The following is a 19,647-nucleotide window of genomic DNA, read 5'->3' as shown; positions in this document are numbered from 1 at the left end:
TATCTGTGTACTTTTCAAGATTGAAAACTAGAGAGTGGTAGAAGAGACATTCAGACAGTCACTGTTAATACTTTGTTTCCTTCCATCCTTTTCTTCTATACATTGATTTGTTTTTTAGAAGATCCAGTTATTGAGCATTTCTCAGGATATCATGTGGGGCATTCAAGGTGACACCTTCAGCTAGGCATTCTCCAGATTCACATTATCTACAGCTTCTGGTGACGTTCTCCCCTCACGCTTACCAAGAGTGGGTCTTATTTGCACTTTCCCTTTTTTGCCTCCTATTTCCCCAACTTTCAACTGATAACTCTGCCTCAAGGAGAAACGAGTTTTCCTCTCCCTCTGCAGATCTTCTGACTGCTGCACCCTGTCCTCTTGTCTGTGCCTGTCAGAGCTTTGCTCTGCCTGTGAGGAGAGCCCAGCATGTGTTGGTGGGAGACTTCCTCTATCACCCTCCAACATCCTATTTTCCATCTCCCTCATTCAGCTGGATCTTTCCTCTCTGCACATGGCCATGCCCGCTGTCCATATCCTCTTCTGTCTGCCCGTCTCTCTCTGTCACTTTCATAGCCTGGCTCTTTCAGAGTTGTCTGCTGTGGCTGTCCCTAGTTTATCCTTTATAACCCATTCACTTTTTTAAGGTTTGGTATTCACCAAAGTCACACCTTCACATGGTTAACTTTTTTATAAGGTTTGTTCAGAAAAACAGCAGTCCTACCATATACTTTGCCAAACACAACAATCCTTAATTCTTTTAGTTTCTTTTTTGTGTGTTTACCCCATTTATAAACAACAAGCATGTATTGATATTTCTTGATTTTTCAGTTTTACATATAATCTTTCGACCTCCTATTATGGAAGACAAGGGTTTTCTTTTCTTTCATCTTTTCTTGTCTTCTTTTCTGATTGCCCTATCCTCCCAAGGAAGTTGTAATTTTGGTTAGATCAGTGTCCAGTGTTTGCTTTATTTTGACTAAGTTTGCTATCCTGAGCTGAGCCATGGAATAAACCATGACTACCTTTTCTTTTCTGTGCATTTTCTTATCCCTGGAATTATCATATGATAGTTGATTATTATACTATTTATAAGTATCTCATCTCCTAAAGCTCTGTCATCTAAGTCTTCTCTCCTAACCTTCATTCACCTCAGGTATTCTGAGTGGAGCCTTCTGACTGGCTCTAGTCAGGACCAGGGACCCTCTCTGCAGGTGCACAGCTCTTGTCCTGGTCTCTCCTGTGGAGTACCTCATCTGTTTCCTATATCCAGCATGTCTTCTGCTTTCTTGGTTTACTCCTTTCTTTTAATGGAGCATATCCTCTAGTAGCTTTCTGAGAAAGAGAGCATGGAGGTAAATATTTTAAGACTTCATTAGTGTGAAAAGTTTTTATTCTGTCCTTTCCCATGATTAATAGTTTGGCTAGGGGGGCCCCTGGGTGGCTAAGTGGTTGAGCATCTGCCTTCAGTTCAGGGCATGATCTCAGGGTCCTGGGATCGAGTCCCACGTCAGGCTCCCCACAGGGAGCCTGCTTCTCCCTCTGTCTATGTCTCTGCCTCTGTGTGTCTCTCATGAATAAATAAATAAAAATCTTTTTTTTTTTTTTTAAAGTTTGACTGGGGATAGAATTCTAGCTTGGAAACAGTGTTCCTTCACAGCATTGTTCCATTGTTTTTCAGCTTCTAGTGTTGCTATTGAGAATTTTGAGGCTGTTACCATTCCTCATCCTTGAATCTGGAAACTTGTGCCTTTTAGTCCTGGGAAATAGTGACTTACACAATTGATGATCTCCTCACCTCTACTCCCTCTCTTCTGATTTTCTGTGGCTCCTGTAATTCAGATGTTGGCCTTCTTTGGCACAGGCTATCTACTCTTACTTTTTCTCTCCAGCTTCTATCTCTTTGCCTTTTTGTTCTGCTTCCCCAGAGTTCCTTAACTTAATCTTCACATTCTTCTATTTTTCGATTTTTGCTAACAATTTTTTAATTTCAAAGACCTATTACTTCTCTGAATTTTTTTATGTCATTGTGATCTAAAAAATGAGTATCTTTATCTCTCTGATCATGTTACTAATGCTTAAATTTTTTTTCCCTTTTTGCCTATTTACTTTCCATCAAGATCCTTTCCTCCTGTTTTGATTTCTATCCTTAGAGTAAGAGGATTCCATTAGATGTCTGTAGTTTTTGGTTGCCTGCTTCTGTGGGTTAGAAGCTCTTATGCTCTTAACGTGGGTTGGGCTGGTGTACCCTGAACTTCTCTCTAGATCTGGTTCAGCTATTGGTTGAGAAATCCTGATATCACTATCTTTAGGTCTTTCCTCTTAGATTGGTCAATTTCCATAGAGAAAGGCTGTCCAGTTTCCATCTGAAGGATTAAGGGCTGCCAGCATTTTAGGAGTGAAATTAGAGTGAAAGTAGAGGTATGGAGGAGGGCAGGGCATGGGGCAGGGGATGATCTCAACACTTTTTTGTATAATCCCCATTTTTAGTCCCCTTCTCTTTATTCTGACTTCCAGAGATTCCTGTCAATTCCCAAGACTTTTGAGGATTCTTCAGGGTAGATTTGGTTGGTTCTCAGCTTTCTCCACAGTTAGTTTAGGATTCCACTTTGTCTGGTCTGCGAAGTCATCCAAATGCTTTCTTGTTTCTAACATTGTGTTGCCGCTTTTGCCGTTTCTGTTCTCCCTGTCCTCATGAATTTATGCCTTTTTTAAAAATAATTTTATTGTGCTTTTATGAGGTTTCAGGATGGAGGAAATTAGATGCCTGTATATAAGCCACCCAGTTGCTCTTCAGTTCACTCCTGTCTTGTTTTCTTCCCCATATCTTCCAGTGATATTGCTCAAGCTCAAGGTCCCCAGTAACCCCTGGCTTTTAAAATTAATATCCATTTTTTAAGTTTACATCTTATAGTGAGCATTATCTAATTTTGCCTTCTTTAAAACCATAAAAAATCCCCCTTTATTGTGATATAAATGAAATACTATAAAATTCACCATTTAAAGAATTCGCATAGTCACAAAGTTGTACAACCACCACCACTGTCTAAATCCAGAGCATTTTTATCACCCCCAAATAAGACCCTATACCCATTAGCAGTCTCTCAGCTCCTATAGTTATTAATCTACTTTTTATTTCTAGGTTTGCCCATTCTGGACATTTCATATAAATGGAATTATACTATATGGTCTTTTGTGACTGGCTTCTTTTACTTAGCATAAAGTAAAACTACCTTTTGCTTGATAAAATCATCTCCTCTGCTGACCTCTTCCTGGCCTGGTACTCCAGGCTCTCTGTGTTAGATTCTCTTCCCTTCTTCTCTACATCCACTCCTCTAACTTGAGCCACATGTGCCATGAACTCCCAAATCCATCTCTCTTACCCTGACCTCTTCCCAGAGCTTCAGGCTCACGCGGTCACCTGGGGAGTTGGCATCTTCACCTGGATGCTAACAGGCCATCACAGATTGATCATGTCCAAAACATGAATTCAGTTTTCATCCTGAGCCAGGCTGATTCTCCTCTAGTTGATGTATTTCAGAAAGCGATGCTGCCATCCTCCAGTCAAAAACTTAATCCATTATGAAGTATGTACTTATTTTTGTGATGATCCGTTTTAGTTCTTTATTTCTCACTAGTCTGTAAGCTCCACCAGGGCAGGGACAGTACCTATTTGGTTTACCATTGTATACCCAGTGCTTGGCTTAGTACATATCCAGCATGTAATAGGGAAGTATAATATTTGCTGAATGAACAAATGAATGAATTTAAAGAAGAATAAGACATAATTCTTGCCTTCAAGTTGCCTATAATCTTATTAGAGCAAACAGATGTCCATGTGTATTGTTAAAAACTATTTAAAAAGTACAAAGTTAAATGTCAAGTAAGTAGCAATGCTTTGGGAGTTCAAAGACAGGATGATTAGGGAAGGCAACAAGAAGAAGGTAAGTTTTAAATGGGTGAAGACAAGCATGAGCATAATAGCAAGCAAAGGGGGACCCCTGGGTGGTTCAGTGGTTTAGCTCCTGCCTTCAGCCAAGGACGTGATCCTGGACACCCAGGGTCGAGTCCCACATCGGGCTCCCTGCATGTAGCCTGCTTCTCCCTCTGCCTGTGTCTCTACCTCTCTCTCTCTCTCTCTCCGTGTGTGTCTCTCATAAATAAATAAAATCTTAAAAAAAAAAAAAAAAGCAAGCAAAGGCCTAGAGGTGGAACTTGAGTTGTGTAGGAGATAGTAGAGAAACTGCTGCAACTAGAGAAGCCATTTAAGAAAACCACCTGTTGGGAGGCAGACTGTACAGCAGGCCAATACAGGGAGAAGTGCAGGACCAGGGCTGACTTCCTGTCAGGCACGCTGACACCCTAAGTAGCTAGGTGTTTTATAGATTCAGTCTTTTATTTGGGTATAGGTATAAACAAAACTATATTGAATATAAATGTAAACTTTTGGCATAAAAATAATCAGAAAAAAAGTTAAAAAAAATCTGATTTTCGAAATTAACTTTGTTTGCAGTTGAAGAGCTCACTCATTATGCTTCAGAAAACTTTTGATCTACTAAATAAGAACAAGACTGGTATGACTGTCGAAAGCTAGTGATCTCAAGGCCTGAAATTGTAGAGATACTTGGAACTAAAAGAAAACACCTTAAAGAAAGCCAGAGGATGGAAGATTTTAATTGTCATGGGAACATTTCCACATTTTCTCATTATTGGTACTTCTAATATAAACATTCTTTTTAATAACATTAATTTGATAACTAGTTTCTGATGGCCTCAACAATCCATTCTTTCACTTCCTATACATAATTCTAAGCAGTGAATTTCTCCAGTGAAGCATGAAATTTGTGGATTTGAATTTCTGATACAAAAAGAAAATGAGACACTGAATTGAGTAGTGTGGCCTAATTTTTACAGTGAGGTTTGAAGTCTGATGCTTTATCTGTTAGCACAGAATCAGTATGTCTCCAGTAGGCTGCTTTCCCAGTTGAGATACATTCAAGAGGCTAAAGAAGACAATAGAAGAATGAACCTCTTTATCATTACTACTTTTGAAGGACCATTTTTCAGGCATATATTCTGACATTTCCAAGTTTGTGTACTGTATTATAGTGTCTGAAGTTATTCAGCATGCATATTCAATTGTCAACCTTTTGAGACTGTAAGTTGGTAATTATTATCTGAAACATTCTTGAGCCATATTGTATCTTTTTGAAGAAATAGTTGTTTCTTCTTTAGGTAGCTATCAGGGGTGAGATTTTCTTGTTTCAAATGGCAGAAGAGACAATTCTGAAAAAGGACACATGAAGGATACCAACACTCAAAATGAAGAACCATGCTTTCATTTTAAAAACCGGATGATTATGTAAAAATCTGGGCATTTAGTGACATATCAAATGAATACTTGAACTAAGCTTGGCTTCAGCTTAGCACTCTTTCATGGTAGAAGTGAACCACCTTGTTGAAAATTGTGGATTACTTTTTAGTAGCCACATAATGTCTCCATTTATTCACTCATGTGTGTGGCTTGTTTCAGTGGGTAAGTTATAAGCAGACACAAACTTTAGCTCTTCAGTAAAAACTTTTGGGGTCACTGTGTCCCAATACTAGTGCACTGACTGACTGAAGTTTGAAGTCAGATGGAAGTTTTGGCTCTTTGATGAAACGTTTTTAGGCATATATGTCTCGATACCTGGAACAAGAGAAGGACAGTGTGGAATAATTTGTATGTATTCTTACTGTTTGGACAATGCTTGCCTTTAGTTAAGTGTTTCTTTCTTTCCCCAGAGCCCCATGAGGTTGCTAAAGTCATTTTTGAAATGCCTGTAGAGAATGACAGTATTGACTTGATTACAGGGAAATGGTTTCTCTGGGTGATTCCCAACAAACCTACCTTGGGGTACCAGTGTACTTACCTGGGAGTTTTCTGATTTATGAAGTGTGGCTGTGATCAAGAGTCACTGGACTATAAACTTGAAGACTTTGTTCTCTGTTAAATTCACAAAAATGATCAGTGGCAAGCTGAATATTTTGTGATGCTTCTTTAAAAACCTGTACTTCGTAAATATACCTCAAAGACAATTACCAAAGTTGCTTTATAGATTGACTAAACATGTATGTAGGCAGAACTGAGTTAATTGTATGAGCCTGTTATATAAATTGAGTATCAATAAAACCCAAAATGTCTGAGTTGTAGTTTTTCTTTTTCTGTTTAAAAAGGAAAAAAAAGTTCCCCAGCATCTCCACCAAAAAAACAAAAACAAACAAAACAAACAAACAAACAAAAAAAACAAAAAAAGGAAAAAAAAAACCAAAACCTAAGAAACAAAGTAAGTAGAAACCATGCAATAGCGAAACCGTGTATATGGGCCTACACTCTTTAAGAAATTCAGTGCAAAAAAAACCAAAAATTAGTGCAAAAATAAAACCCAGAGAGAACTCCCATTAGGGCAGTTTCATTTCAAATATGCGGTCCGTTGGAACAAAAGTACTAGTAGGCCGGCCGGTCGAGTGTAGAATCTGCTCGCCAGAAATCGTGAAAACGAACAAGCTTTCCGAATGAACAGCTCAGGGACAGCGATGGGCCTTTAAGGGAAGGCTGGAGGATTTGGGGGCGGCACCCCGGGAACAATTTGCGGTGCAGAGCTCCACCTAAGCCTGTTGCCCGCGTCCGAGCGGGGACCGGCGCCGGGCGAATCCTCGGGCTCCCCGGGTCTCGGTCTCTCGGTCTCTCGGTCGGGCGCTCGGCGGCCCGGGGCCTGGGGTTGCCCCGCCCACGTCCCGCCCGGGGCCGCTCGGGGGCCGGGCCAGCCCGCAGGTGCGGGTCCTCGGGTCCTCCGGTCCTCCGGGCGGCGGGGGCGGGGCCTGGGCTGCGGGGGCGGGGCCTGGGCGGCGGGCCCGGCGGGGGGGCGGGCGGCGCACGTGCGGGCCGGGCGGGCGGGGATCCCCGGCGCCGGGGGCGGGGCACCCGGAAGCGCGCGGAGCGGCCACGCGGGGCCGGCGGGTGGCGGGCGGCGGGCGGCGGGGAGGCGGGGAGGCGGGGAGGCGGGGAGACGGGGAGGCGGGCGCACCGCCGGGGCCGGAGCCGGGGCCGGGGCCGGGGCCGCCCGTGCGCACAGGTGGGCGGCGGCGCGGAGCCGGGGCCCCCGGAGCCCCGCGGAGCCGAGCTCTGCAGACGCGGCCGCGCCTCGGGGGGAGCCGGCCGAGGTCGCCCCCGCGTCGGCCTCTGGCTGCCGCCGCACCTCGGCCCCGGAGCGCAGGTAACTTCCCTTCCAAGGTCATCCGTGGGGCGGGGCGGGGCGGGGCGGGGCGGGGCGGCGCTCGCGGGCGGCGGGGACGGGGGCGGGACAGGGGCGCGGGCCGGACGGCGACCCGGGGCGCTGCGCCGCCGCCCCCGCCGCCCCCGCCGCGCCCCCCGGAGGGCGAGTTTGCACCTGCGCGGGGCCGTCCCCGCCGGCGCCGGCAGGTGAGCTGTGGGGCCCGCGCGGTCGGCCGGCCCGGCGGGGAGCGAGGGAGCCCGGGCGCCGGCGGCCCGGCTGGGAAGGGGCGGCGGGGGCGGCCGGACCCGGGTCGGGCCGAGCCGAGCCGAGCGGAGCCGGGAACGCCTGGCGAACACGAGACTCCCCCCCCTCCCCCCCCTCCCTCCCCTCCCCCTCCCGGTTGCTCTTTCAGGCGTCGGCGGATAATCCGGGAGCGGCGTGCGTGCGTACGAGGTAGGAGCCGAGCGCTCTGCACCTTTGCCTGCTGCGGGCTCCTCGCACCTCGAGGCGGCAGGTGGGGATCATGACTCAGAAGGGCGGTGTGAAGCCGGGGAAGAAAAACAAAGCCGAAGAGCCCGAATTGGAGCCCCTGTGCTGCTGCGAGTACATAGATCGAAACGGGGAAAAGAACCACGTGGCTGCTTGTTTGTGTGACTGCCAAGATCTCGATGACGGATGCGACAGGTAAGGGCAGGGCCGCCTGAAGCTGACCCCGCTGGCCCCTCGGGCGCGGCATGCAGGACGCTGGATTCGCTCTTGCTGCTGTTTGCAGGCATCTAAGATTGAGAGAGAGCTGTGGTCCGCGTCAGGTGTGAGGATTTCATAAAGGTGAATTACTCAGGAGCTCACAACCGCACAGCTGTCTCTTCAGCTCAGTTTAGTAGGACATTATTATTTTTCACTTAAAGGGAGAAGCCGGTGGGGAGAACAGGCAAATAAAGGGATAGTGGCAGGTTAAATGTATAAAAAAATGAAGGGCAGACCAGAATCTGTAAATTTTATTTACTTATCTGTGTCCTTTTTTTTTTTTTTTTAAAGATTTTATTTATTTATTAGAGAGAGAGCGCGCGTGTGAGTGCACGGGGAGAGGGAGAAGCAGGCTCGCCTCCTTGAGCAGGGAGCCCGATCCCAGGATCCTGGGATAATGACCTGACGGGAAGGCTGATGCTTAACCAACTGAGCCATGCAGGTGCCCCAGAATCTGTAAATTTAAAATGAACACGTTACTACTAGGAGGTTCCTGCCTTCTCTGTGTTCCCAGCGCCTAGGGATCGAGTACTTGAGGCTGGACTGCACCTGACCACAAAAGGCCTTGAGGGTTGAAAGATCATTTTCCTGCTGTTGGAATTGGCCTCACCCTTGTTCCTGGGGAGGCGATCCAGTCCAGAAGCCATGTCCCTGCCGTGGACTGGCTGTTTTCAGCACGAGCAGAAACGCTGTCTTGACCAGTATCATTGCATTTGGCTTTTATTTTCAAATCCATTATCCCAGGTGTTGGAAATTACTATCCGAAAAGGTGATATTTAACATCAGAGAAAAAATTTTGTACCGAACAGAAATAACGAGGTTTTGATCCATTTTCCAAATAATCCTATATCTAAAAATTGTTGCCATATGGAAAGCATAGTGTGGGAGGAAATAAGGATGTTGGGAACTTGCTTTTCCCAATCATAATTACTTCCGGTTACGAAAGCTCACTGTAGTGGCACCTTGCTGACTTAGAGCTCGGTGCATTCATCTAGACGTGAAAAGCGTCTTGGGACCACCGTAGTTCACTAGCAGAGCCCTGCAGCCCCTATAGTTCTTTTGTCATTATTCCTTGATTGTGTCTTGAGTCTTTTTTTACAGGTATTTTTAAATTGATTTAGTCTAAAATCCATACGGAGAAAATGGAGCACTCTGCTTTAATGAATGGAAAAATGATGCTGTTTCCGTAACCTCCATCACTCGAGACCACAGCTTTTCCATTAACCTTCTAACTCTTTCTCCCTCCTCGCCCTTGAGACCTGGGCCATCCCTGAGCTCTTGGCTCCCTCCGTACCCTTCTCTGGAGAGAGGCTCCCAGTCTCCCTCTGTCCTGCTGTGGTGTGACTCCCGTGTTCTCATCTCCTCCTGTGCCCAAGTTGTCGCCTTACTTTTCTGAATTGTTGGTCTATAATCCAGAGTTACCATTCCTTAAACTGTTCATTGTCTTGTTAGCCTAAGTGTGCAAACATGTCAGCAAATCCCGTGTGTCCACGAAGCTCAGGCATTTGGCTCTTCCTAGCTCGCTCTCCCCTCTTCCTTCTGCAGCCCCTGGCCCCGCTACACTGGCTCCTCCCTGGGCGCGGGACAGGTGTGTGCTGCACACGTGCCGCTCCCCTGGGACGCCTCCCACCACCCCCCCCCCCCCGCACCATTACCCGCCAGCTGTCCAGGTGTGGGGTGCACACCCCACCTTTTTCACAGAGATCCCTCTAATGACTCCACCCCATGGTGTCTCCTCTGAGCGCCTCACAGTGTTTGGCCACAGTAGTTCATGGGGCGGTTTTGCTGCTTTGTCTCTTCTCATATTTCCCGACCTCCCGTGTCGTCTTCACGACCAGATGATGAATTGTTCTGAGGATCTTAAGTCTCTAGAGTCACCCGGGTCCGAACAGTACTTGCCCAGGATACGCCTGCATTCCCATGTATCTGCTTCGTGGAGAAATAGTTGTAACTGTTGTATTTCTGAACATCATCTCCCCTTTCGTGTTAAAAAGATGACCTGTGATCCGAAGAGCTCACGTTTAGTAGTTTGGAAGTAGAGAGCTTGGCCTTTGGCCCCTTCCAGCATGTGTCCTGCTGTTTGGCCTGCAGTGCTCCGTGGTTTTGAGTTTAACAAACCCAAGTGAAGTGCCTTCTTTGTGCTCTTCTGAATAGATGGATCACGTGTAAGTCGGTGCAGCCAGAGACCTGCGAGAGAATCATGGACACGGTTTCTGATCGCCTCCGAATTCCTTGGCTGAGGGGGGCCAAGAAGGTTAACATTAGCATCATTCCCCCGCTCATCCTGCTGCCCGTCTTCCTCCGCGTGGCCTCCTGGCATTTCCTCCTGGGGGTGGTGGTTTTGACCTCCCTCCCCGTGCTGGCCCTGTGGTACTACTACCTCACTCACCGAAGGAAAGAACAGACTCTGTTTTTCCTGAGCCTCGGACTGTTTTCTCTGGGCTACATGTACTATGTGTTCCTGCAGGAGGTGGTCCCCAGAGGGCGCGTGGGGCCCACTCGGCTGGCTCTGCTTACCTGCGGGTTATTTCTGATACTCTTAGCCTTGTGCAGAGCCAAGAAGAATCCAGGCTACCTCAGGAGCCCGGCGGGCAGCGAGCGGCCCGGGAGCGGCGGCCCCGCCGAGCGCCCGGGCCCCGGCGGCCAGGACAAGGCCCGGGGGCCTCTCAGCAGCCGCGCGCCGAGGGAGGAGCTTCGGGGCCCCCCCGGGGTGCCGGCCGGGAGCCCCGCCAAGGTGAAGGAGGACTGGTGCGCCAAGTGCCAGCTGGTGCGACCGGCCCGCGCGTGGCACTGCCGGATCTGCGGCATCTGCGTGAGGAGAATGGATCACCACTGTGTCTGGTATGTTGGGAGAACGTGGAGGCTCGCGGAGGGCAAAGCCCCGTCAGCCGCTGCCGAGCTCGGGCTTCTCCGGCCTCCGCGCCCTCCCAGCCGCACACCTGCACGTAGCCGGGGGCTGCTGGATGTGCCCACCTCGTGGGCAGTTCTCCCAGCTTCGCACGCGTGGGTCCCTCAGTCGTTTCCTGAAGGCCCTTGTGGTGGTCGCTGTCGCTGCTGTCTTGCTCTTCTCTTCCGGGCTCCCCTCACTCACTTTCTTCTCCGTAAAACAAGTCTCTGCAGTTGAGTGAGAGAGATATATATATATATTTTTTTTTTTAAGAATGGATCAGAATCAGCCTAGGCATATTTCCCCCGTCTGTGCTGGGCCTTTTGAGCGCAGAGCTCAAGAAAGCATTCCCATATTTGTTAGGGACTTTGTCCCCTCACGTGTGTCCTTCATCACCCTGATGGCTCCCAGTCCGCAGGGTTGAGGTGAGGCCCTGCCACGTAGCTCCCCGTTTTGCTCTTTGCGGAGAAACGGGCTATTTTGGTACCTGCCCGCTGGCCAGCGCCAACCCAGGACACAGGAAGGGCCCTGCCCTAGGACATGCAACTTGTAAAGACGATGTTGCTGCTTCACTGAGCAAATCTGAGGGAGGGTATAGTTAATTCAGATGCCAAGGCTGGAAGTAGCGTGCTTGCTACTCTGCAGCTCTTGGCTCTGAAGGCCCTTGTGGTCAGTGAGTTATGCCTTCTGTGGCTAGGATTCTGGTCACATAGCACTACCCCCCCCCCCCCCGCCAGCCCACAGAAGGGGACGTGGGGGAGGGAGAGGGTGCAGCAAGGCCAGGAGGGCCTCGGAGTGAACCTCAAGGGGGGGCTCAGGCACAGGGATGCTTTTTTCTGGGGCTTTCTTTAGGAGTAAACAGGTATTTTCACTCTCAGATTTTGAGTCTTCGTCATATATTCGTGTGTGTGTGTGTGTTTGGTGGGGGGGGGTGGCCCATCGACAAGCGCTGGATTGCAGAGGGCCTGACAGCTCCATGTAAAGGAAGATCGCTGCCCTACAAGTGGCTATGATACAGAACTCTTTCTCCCTGACCAGCGAATTGTTCTTCACCTCAAACCCGGTTTCTAACCTCTTGGGAATCTTTGTATTAACATATGTGTTTAACATACATATTAACACACTATGTAATACTTGTGGTTTTAAAGTTTTGCTAACTGATGTCACCCTTTCCTTGTGGTGGTGGCTGCAGCATTAACACACTTCATAATTGGGTAATAGACTCGTTAGGATATAGAAAGATTCCTAGCCGGGTTCTGCTTTTTACTTGGTTACATCCTTAAAGTAATGATATGGTTTCACTTTGGAAAGAGCAGAGAATATAAGGCTACGCCTCTCAGTGGGCAAGTTTTTAATTCCCTAAAGGTGAAAAATAAGAGAACCTTTTAATTACTGAAATCCACATTATTCCTGTTTTTGAAACTTCCTTGTTTATTATGTGAATTATATGGAAAACTTTTTTTTTTCTTTTTCGTTGGACTGTAGTTGATCTACAATGTTCTGTAACTTAACAGGTGCATGGCATAGTTGTTCAACGTGTATATTCATTATGAAATGATCACCGTGATAGCTTTAGCTGCCATCAGTATCAAGAACCTTAAAAAATGTCTGCTTTTTCTTCCCCCTATGCTGTTTTGAGGATAAATAGCTGTGTTGGAGAATCAAATCACCAAGCATTTATACTTGCCCTTTCGGTCTTCTTGCTCACTTCGGTGTATGGGATCACACTGACCTTGGACACCATCTGTAGAGACCGAAGTGTCTTCACAGCTCTCTTCTATTGTCCTGGAGTTTATGCAGATTACAGGTGAGATGCTACCGGGGCACGGAGCACAGAGACGAGGGAATGGGTGGGTGTTGCCGTTACCTAAGGGGCTGTGATTTGCTGCCAGGGTAGGAGTTTCCAACCAAAAGAGAGGACAGGCTGTTGGATGCTGGGTATCCTTGAAATGGCCAACAAAATTGTGCCTTTTTCTAGGGTGATGTCAGAAGGATCGTTGACCCTTACAGAGTGAGGAACTAGTACCCTCCTGCAAGTAGGACCGGGTTCAGTCAGGGACTTCCAGAGTCAGATGGCCACGTACATGCCCAGGGTGGCAAGAGTGAAACTAAGACCGTAAACGAGCAGTCCCAGGGTACGTGTGCAGTCTGTTTTGTCATAAATCATCTCGGCAAGTCCTCACTTCATTGCAGCTTTCTCGTGCTCTTTAGCCCTATCTTGATTCATTGCTTCTGACCCCTTTGTGGAGCCTCACAGTTTCTGTGACATGTCTTTACTTTCTAACCTCCATTGGTTTTTCCTGTTCTACTTTTTGAAAAATCACCACTCATGATTACTGTGGTATCTAGGTCAAAATTTCCTTAGTTAGGCTGGGGCACATTTCTGTATTGTAAAGATCTCTGTGTGCTTTGCTGCGTCAGCCCCAGCCAGCCCCTCCGCAGATGGCTGCGGGCCCCTGCCTCTGTTCTTCATCTCCTCCACGGTCTCCGCTGATGCGGTGCTGTGTAGTATCTGTGCCTTTCCCCCCGCCCCCAACCTGCTCTGAGCTAGGACAGCGCTGCCTTCGTGGTTCTTTTCTCAGAACAATCTCTGCTTTACCCACATAGCACCCCTGTGAAGGTATTTATTAGTCTGTGGACAGATCTCCCATTGCCATTATAGATCTAGATATTTGTGGGCATTATTAGAACAGGTTGGTCCTCCTCCTCAGGGTAAGTTCCTTCTTTTTCTGTATTGAGTGTGCTAGTAGGTTGTGAAATTCTGCAGTCACAACTGTGCGTAATAAATGTCCTCCAGCAGAGCATGGCTGTATGTGGTGAAGCATGAGTTTTGTGGGCTTTCTGGGGGCCACTGACACGGAATGAGGAACCCAGGCTGCCATTGGTACCTACCCAGTGTACAGGTGCTTCATGTCGCCTTGTTGAGCCCTGGTGTTCCTCATCTTTATGGTGAGGTCATCACCTCTGGGTCCCTTTCACCTTAACAAATGAAGATTCGGGATAGGTTCATTTCCAGTTAGCTCTTCATTTGCAAATGTTTGAAAATAATCAATTGGTGGACATGAATCAGCAGCCTCTCCTGTCTCAGTAAGGAGCTGAAGGGAGCTTTCTTGTCCTGTGTGATTGTTCGGGTTGAGGAAGCCGGACCTGGAATGTGATTGTGCTTCTATGTAGAAGTGAAGGGAAATATGAAACAAGACGAAATCAGAGAGGGAGACAAGCCATAAGAGACTTTTAATCATAAGAAACAAACTGAAGGTTGCTGGAGGGGAGGGGGTTGGGAGGATGGGGTAACCGGGTGATGGGCATTAGGGAGGGTCCTTGACGCAATGAGCACTGGTGAATCACTAAATTCTACCCCTGAAATAAATAATAACACTTCTACATTAACTACATTGAATTTAAATAAAATTTAAAAAAAAAGAAGTCAAGGACTCGCAGTGTTGGGAGTTGTCTTCTCACTTGTGTTCACCAGCATTGTGCCGAAGAGAGCGGAGACAAATGCTTGAGCACCGTTCCTGGGTCCCCATCCAGGCTTCCTTGAGGACGTGTATAGCAGTGTCCTGGTGCCTTGATTTTCCCCAGTTAAGAATAATTTAAGAATTGTTCGTTCATTTGATAGATTCTAAATGCTGTTATGTCAGCCGCTGTGTTGGTTGTATGGGGGATACAAAATGCAGAAACGTCCTGGCTGTTCTAATGTACTAGAAAAAGAGCCCCCCAATAATTCTAGTATGAAAAGGACATGCAAGTAGTCATAAGGTAAGCATTCAGGGTCCTGAGGGTAGAAAAGTATCCTCCGAGTAGGATAATCGGGGAAGGCGCCAGAGTCCTCAGTAATGGGTACCGTGTGCGTCCAGTGTCGGGATGGTGCCAGCTTTCTGACTGGAGAGATGGGCAGTCCTGACCCCCTCTTTGTCCTCCAGCTCGGCTCTGGCCTTCACCTGCGTGTGGTACTCCGTGATCGTCACGGCGGGCATGGCCTACATCTTCCTCATTCAGCTGATTAACATCAGTTACAACGTCACCGAGAGGGAAGTCCAGCAGGCCCTGCGTCAGAAGACGGGGCGCCGGCTCCTCTGCGGGCTCATCGTGGACACAGGCCAGTACAATCGGGGCTTCCTGCGGAACTGGCACCAGTTCTCCACACTGGGCGCCCCCCCCTTCCACCACCCCGCCGAGGACATTGTCTGAAGTGCCTTCTGTGTGGCTCTGTGAGGGGTGGCCCGCCCTCTGCTCCCATCCATCGAACACTTCAGTGTCCGCGCAGGATGTTCATTTTTATCCCCAGTTTCTTAAAAGGCTATATAGGGCCACGCTCAGGTTTAGACACTGGACTGGGAAGAAATGAATTTTTCTGACTTCAACTTAAGAGATTTTTATATCAAAGCAGTGAAAGTAGAGCCATTCTTTTCCAGTCACCTTGTTAACTCAGTCACCAGGAGTGGAAAAGGATGTGGATTGCTAGTGCACAGATTGGTAGAAGCAATGCCCATCCGTTAGTTAGGGGAGAAAGAGTTTGCATCAGGAGGGTTTCCAGTCCCTCTTTCAGTTCCTGATAGCCATGTGACCCTCAGTTGAGTCGCTTCCCCAAGTCTCAGGTTCATCCATAAGCGGGGTGCTGATGCCGGCCCCGGCCACCTCACCGGCATGAGGGTCATGCGAGGGATGCGGTATGTGGGAAGCACTGGGAAGTGACTGCAGCACCCAAGAGGGATGAAGTATTATTAGGAAAACTCAAAGACCGAGAGAAATGTTTGTAGGTCAGAGTACTGAAGCCAAAACTACCAGAGTAATCCATTTTCAGCATTTCAGAATGAAAGATCCTGCGATACCACATTGTACAGTTGCGGGAATCTCTCTTTCTGAAGTATGAGACGTTAACTACTCAGACAGGATGGTCGGATGGATGCACATCGTCCCCTGATCCTGAAGGCGCAGTCGATAAGCTACGATTATCGGTAGGATAATACAGTGGTTGTGAGTTTAGGTGATGAGTCCTTATGTTTATCTCTTTGTTTCTATATTTATTGTTTGGATTTACACTAAATAGCTCCAAACTCCAATAGGCATTACTGTTTATTTCCTCTTTCCGTGTTTCACCTGGGAAGGTGCTAGCACACTTAGGATGAGGCTGGAAGAGGAGAACAGACACCCCTGTGGGGAGCACTTCACTCTCGCTCCTGGGTAATGTGGCTGATTAATAATCAAGGGCTTGATTATCCCCCCGCACCCCCAGGAAGTAATGCAAACGCCGTCAGTTACAGCACTCGGTTGCAAAAACCAGTTTTCTGGCACAAACTCTCTGAGAAGTTGATTGACCAAGAGGTCAATCCTTGCACATGACTTCTCATTGACCTTTCCCTAGAAATCTCGCTTGGAGAGAAAAAACAGGGTATATGTGCTTTCCGCTAATTCATGGCTTATGGTTCTTCCCTGGCTCTTTCTAAGATCATGTTATTTTAATCATATCTTAAAACTGAAAACATATGAAAGATTAAATATTTGTAGAGAACGGGTCTGTTCTGCCATAGAGGTAAGATGAGGCACTTTTGGATGGGGAAAATACCCTCTTGAAATATTTGGTTTTATACACGTACTAATTTTGCAATCCCAAAGAAAATTCATGAGTCCCTAAATTTGCTTTGGTTTATAGCTTAATGTAGGGGAAATACTGCCAGCTGTTTCAGTCTGTGCGTGCATGCTGCTGTCGTAAGAAGTTCATACGTGTTGCGAGGAAGTACTGCTACTTCCTGCAACTCTACCCTCGGTGGCTGGCACCATCCCTAGTCCTGCTGCGAAACAAAGCTGTCCTCCAGACACTCACCACATTTTTATACAGGCTTGTCGCTGCTCTCCCCAGAGATGGATTGTTTAACCAGTGAGAGGCTCCGTATTCCACTGGGATGAGCCAAAGAGCAAGTCTGGGGATGTTAGCAGTCTGCGGTTTCTCCAGTGATGCCCTTGCTCTGGCCCAGAGTCAAGCATTCATTTGGAATTAACGTTGGATCCCACAGAACGAGTTCCTTGCTGCTAGGTTTGTGATAAGAGAGGAATAAGGTCAGGGCCAGCACATGCGGCCAGGAATCCCTAGTTGCGGTCTCTTGGATGCCAGATGTACCGCCAACTCTGATCTCCTAACATTAGATGATAAAAATTCCTAGGAACAATAAGACAGTGATTTTAGCCTCTTGCCGAATCTTTAACAGCCATCAAAACAGGACACGATAAAGATGAGTGGTACCCAGAAGACCACGATCAGGTGGGAGAGCTAGGAACGACTGCCGGTTTTATCACGCCCCCCTCCCCCCATGGCTTACCTGCGGGGGCCCCACTCAGATTCCCTCCCCTGTGGGAGGACTCCTTCTATAGGATTCTGGCTGGTTGGAATCATGGTGCTTGTTTTCAGTTCCTTGAGGTCTTCGCGATTGGCATATGCAGGAGCAAGCCCAAGGGTTTGAAAAGTGCAGTAGCTGTGTGGGGGTAGAAGCCTACTGAAGTATTTGCAACCAACAAGGGGCCGTCTGGGAGCAGGGTTTCTCTAGGCCCTGGGACACCCTCCTAAGTCTGCACTTCTAGATTCTTACATCTGTTTATGACCCGGAACGATTTGAGGGATTTTGTCCTTTTAAAGGACAAGGCTTGTGAACGACTGAGTCCCAGAGAAACCAGTGGTGGTGGTGGTGGTGGTGGTGACGGTGACGACGATGATGATAGCCGTGGGGACAGTGCTCTGCAAACCTATGAGCCGGCAGTTTGTTGGCCATGAGGGCAGGCCCTCCGCCACCCCCAGCATAGTTCCCTTTCCTCCCCCACCCTCCCCTCCACTTCCTCAGCCTGTTAGTAAACATAGGGATACGGAGCTCGGCAAATGATCTACGTTCTGACCTCCTCCATTTCGGCCACGCCATTGTGTACAATTTCTGGGAAGGAGAAGTGGGTCCTTTTGGAAGATTTAAGGGAAAAATAGTTGACGATCAGGATCAAATGAAAGGAGAAGGTCCTTCAGTATCTAAAATGTTGGGGTTTTTTTTTTTTTGTTTTTTTTTTTGTTTGTTTTTAATGATACCCAAAAAGTACTTTGGTCATAGCTGGGCCCACCTGAAATGAAATGACCATTAAGAAGCCTTAAGTGAGTTTTAGGGACCCTGCCGCTCATGTCACCTCAGCCTCTGCTGTGTTTGCTTAGGATACTGGGAACCTTGGCCATTCAAGTAGTGTTGTCCCTTGGTGAATAAAGTAATTGCTGTCTTCCACTGTGCCACCTGCCTAGCAGAGACTGCTGCAGGCCTCCTCTAATGCAATAGCCCTTGGTACTCCTAATATTTTTAGTAAGAGAAAGTTTTCTATACTAGAATCTTCCACTGCCAGAAAACACAATGCCAGGACGGTTTCTCTGTAATACCGACCATCTGCTTCAGAGACTCTCTTTCCTTTGGGTAGGACGTTAGCTTTTTATTACAAAACTCAACTAACATAAGCAAAAATACGAAATCTAGAAGCACAGTTTTAACCAGGATGTTTAACCATGCTTTGTGACGTTTAGGGGTCTCTTTAAACGAGGTAAGTAGGTTTATAGGACTTCATTTTAGCCATATTTAGGTACCCTGCCTTTGCAAAAAAGAGAATTTCCTCAAACAAGCGAGGGATGATAGAGACTTTTGGTCGCAGCACCTGTTTGGAATCTGGTCTTCTCGTCAGCCTGGCAAGTATGCCATTTTATATTAAACACTGCCAAGGTGATGCAGGGAAGAAAGGAGAGCTCTGCTCACCTTAGCGCGGAATAAAATCTCCTGCGTTCTCGTGGGTGTTTGCTGTGATTAATAGAAACGTTTTGCAAAACCAGCTAAATGTGATCCTGTTGCTAATGGACTGTTACCCCAGTTCAGTTGGCACCAAGTGCTCTCCTGTAGCAGCAGCAGCAGCCAAAGACGGAATGGTTAACGGAGACCAATTTCTTAGAGGTTGTGGCTATTTCCAGCTATTTCTGAGTTGGGCTTTTGACTTACTGCCACTCTAGCCTTCCTGGTGGCACCTTCACGTCTAGAAAATCCATACTTTAAAGGCAAAGCTTTAAAACCAGAGCTTAGTCTATTCTAGTGACCGATGCACCAGACATCCCTCCCATCTTTCTTCTTGGGGCACCGCTGACACGATGCCATGTTCTAGACCTTGCAAGCTCAGTCTGTTCTGATCCCGTGGCCTGGGGGATTTGATGGCTTACGTTGTTAGGGCTTTTGAACCTTTTTATTTGATTACATTTCTGGGTCTGATGTTAGGCTAAAGGAAGCCCGGGAATATTTAATATTCGATACTTAATGTCACTGGCCCAGCAACACTAAAGGGGATTCCCGACGCCGGCGCTGGAGGCTGCAGGCTAAACGTTTTGCACTGTTTTTATACTTGTATTCATATCCTCTTATCACCTCAGACTCAGACACAAGGCCTTTTAAATGGAGATTTAAAAAATTACTGCCATTTATGTAAAATAACGTACTGTGACCAAGTTGCTTAAATGGAAAATAAAGTGCTTTCTTTAAGGGAAGTAGCTGGTGTTTCTTCGTGCGTCTCCTGAACTCTTGCTTTGAGAGAAGCCTGTTAGAGCTGGGCTGCTCCTCCGCCCACTGGTGCGTCCCCATCCTGTGGATGGACCGCAGTTACCCCTTGCCCTACACTGCGCTTTTCCTGTGGTTACTTTGCTGGTTTTGCAGGCCAGGGACGGTGCTTATGTGGGCATTTGGTTAGCAGGAACATCTCCAGTCC

General features: G+C 47.5%; 2 protein-coding genes and 1 long non-coding RNA gene across 7 annotated transcripts in view; 2 read left to right on the top strand and 1 right to left on the bottom strand.

Annotated features, from left to right (window-relative positions):
- The window catches only part of GRAMD1C (GRAM domain containing 1C), an 88,509-nt gene extending 82,329 nt beyond the window's left edge, over positions 1 to 6,180 (top strand). For all 3 annotated transcript variants that reach the window (XM_072812436.1, XM_072812435.1, XM_072812434.1), the window contains one exon: positions 4,508 to 6,180. In XM_072812436.1, coding sequence (XP_072668537.1) covers positions 4,508 to 4,588 — 81 coding nt within the window. In that variant the 3' untranslated portion in view covers positions 4,589 to 6,180. The remainder of the gene's footprint in view (positions 1 to 4,507) is intronic.
- Positions 4,900 to 6,844, bottom strand: LOC140625141 (uncharacterized). Its single transcript, XR_012024521.1, has 2 exons — positions 5,907 to 6,844; positions 4,900 to 5,683 (listed from the first exon to the last, which is right to left on the bottom strand). It is a non-coding gene; the product is annotated as an uncharacterized lncRNA (long non-coding RNA).
- A 265-nt stretch (positions 6,845 to 7,109) lies between these two features.
- Positions 7,110 to 19,429, top strand: ZDHHC23 (zDHHC palmitoyltransferase 23). Of its 3 annotated transcripts, none has more exons than XM_072811674.1 (5): positions 7,110 to 7,250; positions 7,663 to 7,934; positions 10,152 to 10,838; positions 12,533 to 12,691; positions 14,811 to 19,429. In XM_072811674.1, exons 2-5 carry the CDS (start codon positions 7,774 to 7,776, stop codon positions 15,076 to 15,078), a joined length of 1,275 nt encoding a protein of 424 aa, XP_072667775.1. In that variant the 5' UTR covers positions 7,110 to 7,250; positions 7,663 to 7,773; the 3' UTR covers positions 15,079 to 19,429. The 3 variants fall into 3 exon arrangements, with proteins under 3 accessions (XP_072667775.1, XP_072667773.1, XP_072667774.1); XM_072811672.1 differs by having other exon boundaries at positions 12,524 to 12,691; XM_072811673.1 differs by lacking the exon at positions 7,110 to 7,250 and adding an exon at positions 7,386 to 7,456 and having other exon boundaries at positions 12,524 to 12,691.
- The last annotated feature ends 218 nt before the right edge of the window (positions 19,430 to 19,647 follow it).

Source organism: Canis lupus, chromosome 35 (genome assembly GCF_048164855.1).
Source record: "Canis lupus baileyi chromosome 35, mCanLup2.hap1, whole genome shotgun sequence".
Taxonomy (NCBI): Eukaryota; Metazoa; Chordata; class Mammalia; order Carnivora; family Canidae; genus Canis; species Canis lupus.
This window is presented reverse-complemented; position numbering and strand designations above follow the sequence as displayed.